Source organism: Vigna angularis, chromosome 2 (assembly GCF_016808095.1).
Source record: "Vigna angularis cultivar LongXiaoDou No.4 chromosome 2, ASM1680809v1, whole genome shotgun sequence".
Classification (NCBI taxonomy): domain Eukaryota; kingdom Viridiplantae; phylum Streptophyta; class Magnoliopsida; order Fabales; family Fabaceae; genus Vigna; species Vigna angularis.
In genome coordinates, this window is record NC_068971.1 from 33816292 (window position 1) to 33819048 (window position 2757).

General features: G+C 33.8%; 1 protein-coding gene across 1 annotated transcript; it reads right to left on the reverse strand.

Annotated features, from left to right (window-relative positions):
* Positions 1 to 2288: 2288 nt before the first annotated feature.
* On the reverse strand, positions 2289 to 2757 carry LOC108328560 (NADH-ubiquinone oxidoreductase chain 3). The gene has a single exon (XM_017562440.2). The coding sequence runs from the start codon at positions 2664 to 2666 to the stop codon at positions 2310 to 2312; it is 357 nt and encodes a 118-aa protein (XP_017417929.2). The 5' UTR covers positions 2667 to 2757; the 3' UTR covers positions 2289 to 2309.

Consider the following 2757-nt stretch of genomic DNA (forward strand, 5'->3'; position numbering starts at 1 on the left):
TGTTAAAAGAAAAAAAAAGGAAGAGATGATTTCAATGTCTTCTCACGCACTTTGTAGATATTTCATTTTTTGTAATTCTATTCAACTTTCATTCTTGCTTCAAAAATAAATCTTGCAAAGAAACATAGACTTTGTAGATGGGTTTGACACATTCATTCAAACTTCCGTTATTGGCAAAAGTTTCTCAATTCAGGTGCATTATGAAGCAGATAGAAGGAATATTGATGGTAGGTAGGCAATTAAAATCTTATCTCTCTTAAAAGTAGAGGGAAAAAGAATACTTTTTTAAATATTAAAAGGAAAAAATTTATTTGTGTTTTTCTAAGAAAATCAACTTAGAATAGTTTTAGATAAAATAGTTATGATAAAATAGTTTTAGCAAGTTCGTGTAATTTTTATGTTCAGCCATGTTCCTGCTTGGCCATGTGACTCAATTTAGTTGGGTAATCAAATCTCTTATGCAATTATTTAACGAATTGCTCAAAATTAAATAAAATTACTTAGCACATCAAAACAAATAATGCTAATAATTCTTTCAATAAACAATATTGGTGAACTAATCTAGGCCAATAGAAAAACATTTTTCACTCAAAATTTAATACGGCTTACCAGATTATACTTTCTTTTAGATAAATCCATACACAAATTTATATCAACCTAATGTTATTTAATGTCTTATTTATATGAATAAAAACAATACATAGGTAATATATGTTAAGAATATACTAAAATATGAATCATTTGATCATATTATTATTAATTTTAATACAATTCAATGTAAATAATATGAAACTATAATTTGTAGTTGAATAACATAATCCTTAGTAATTCAAACATAGAATGCACAAAATGGTAGAGATTACTAGTAGAACTGTTATGTAAAACCATAATCAGTCTCTAGAATAAATATGGCTTAATTGTTGGAAGTGAACTTTCCAACATTGCTTTGATTTTCCACATCCACCATTGTCCATCCCCTGTTTATTGCTCGTAACTCCAATGAAAATGTAAAAATGAAAATCGCTAGAAGAAAGTTAAAAGCATCATAAATTTAATCGCTTTACACAGAACGTAATACTACAAGTTGTTGAAGAATAAAAGTAGTCCAAAGAGCCCAACTGCATCATTGGTGCTAATTATGGCAAAAATGACAATAGTGAAATACAATCAGGACAACAAAAAGAGTCAATGAAATTTTTCTTTCCAGATAAGATATATCACACCTGTATATCAAATATGCTAGAAAAATACAATATATAAACAAAACTAAAAGAAAAGGCAAAATTTAAAACCCATTAATCCATGAGAAGAGTCTCAATGGCTTCGAAGAAAAGTGCTGACATTTTAGGGCTTGGAGACTTGATTGCACATTTGATGCCAAGGTTTCCAATCACTGTGGTAAGTTCAATTAAGAATGGAACCCCTTTAAGGAGTTTAGCTGAGAAGTAAAACACGTCCTTGATAGCAATCTTGTGCTTTGCAATAAATAACATGTTTGGTGCAACCAATTGTTCTAGAGTTGCGTCTGCACTGCTAATTTCCTTTCGCAACAGACGCATGTCGGACATCCGTTTAAGGCCAAACGGATATCCCACATCCGTTTTGGCCTATATTCGTTTGGTCTTCGCGGGTTCTGTTCAACAATACAACCACCAGAAAGATAGTGCACAAGCAACGACAAAACAACATAGATCCAAAGCCAAAAAATAATAATACACCATAAATTAAACTATCAAACAAGGCTAAAAAAATAATGCTGAAGAAAACTAATGAAGAAAATCAACCAGAATGGAGAGGAAAACAAACCGAACAAAATATGGATCACGTTCCTTGATGCTTCTCCACGCTCCTCCATACTAGAGATCAACAACAATGGAAGCAATGAAATCCAAAAGGAAAATGGCGAAGAGACAAATGAAGGAAAAGGAAAGAAAAGGAAGAAGAAATGAGAGAAAGTAAGAAGGAAATGGGGGAGAGATATATGTGAGAGATGGGTGGGGTGCATCTGAAGAGCAAAATTAAGGAGAAATAGAGTTTTCAAATTAATTAAAAAAATCCTAAACAATAAAAGTAAAAAAGTTTTAACTAAAAAAGAAGGATAAAATTGGAATTAAAAGAATTTGGAGAGGTGGAGGAAACATGGTGTGGTGGTGGAGAACGCGGGCGTACTCCTTGCTTCTGGGGACATTGATCCGAAGCTCGAGTACGGTCCGTGCGCCGTTTTTCTTCTCTACCATGACGAATCAATTGATTTAATGTAGGCATCGCTCTTTCCTTTGTCCTTCCTATTTTTGCCCTATCACTAGTGATTACTCCCGATCCGAAGCACCCCTTTTCCATTCATAGATAGATCCAATCGTCAAAATCAATAAAAAGGCCATCATAGACCAAGATCCAAACGGATCAATCTTGTTGGGAGGTACTGCCCAAGGAAAGGAAAAGGTTACTTCCGGATCAGGAATAATAAATAAAATGGAAACAAGATAAAATCGTATATCGAAACGACTTCTGGCATCACCGAAAGGATCGAAACCACATTCGTAGGCCGACAATTTTTCTGGATAGGTCGAACTATTGGAAGCAAAGGGAAAAGGAAGACCGAGTAAGATCAAAGAAACTAGCAGACTGATCACTAAATAGATACAAATAGGTGCAAATTCTGACATAACCACAAACCACTTGGTTCTTTCGCTCCATGCTGGCGGAGCGGCATACCGAAAAAAAAGGAAAAAGCCCTTTATCGGTATCGGATTCGAA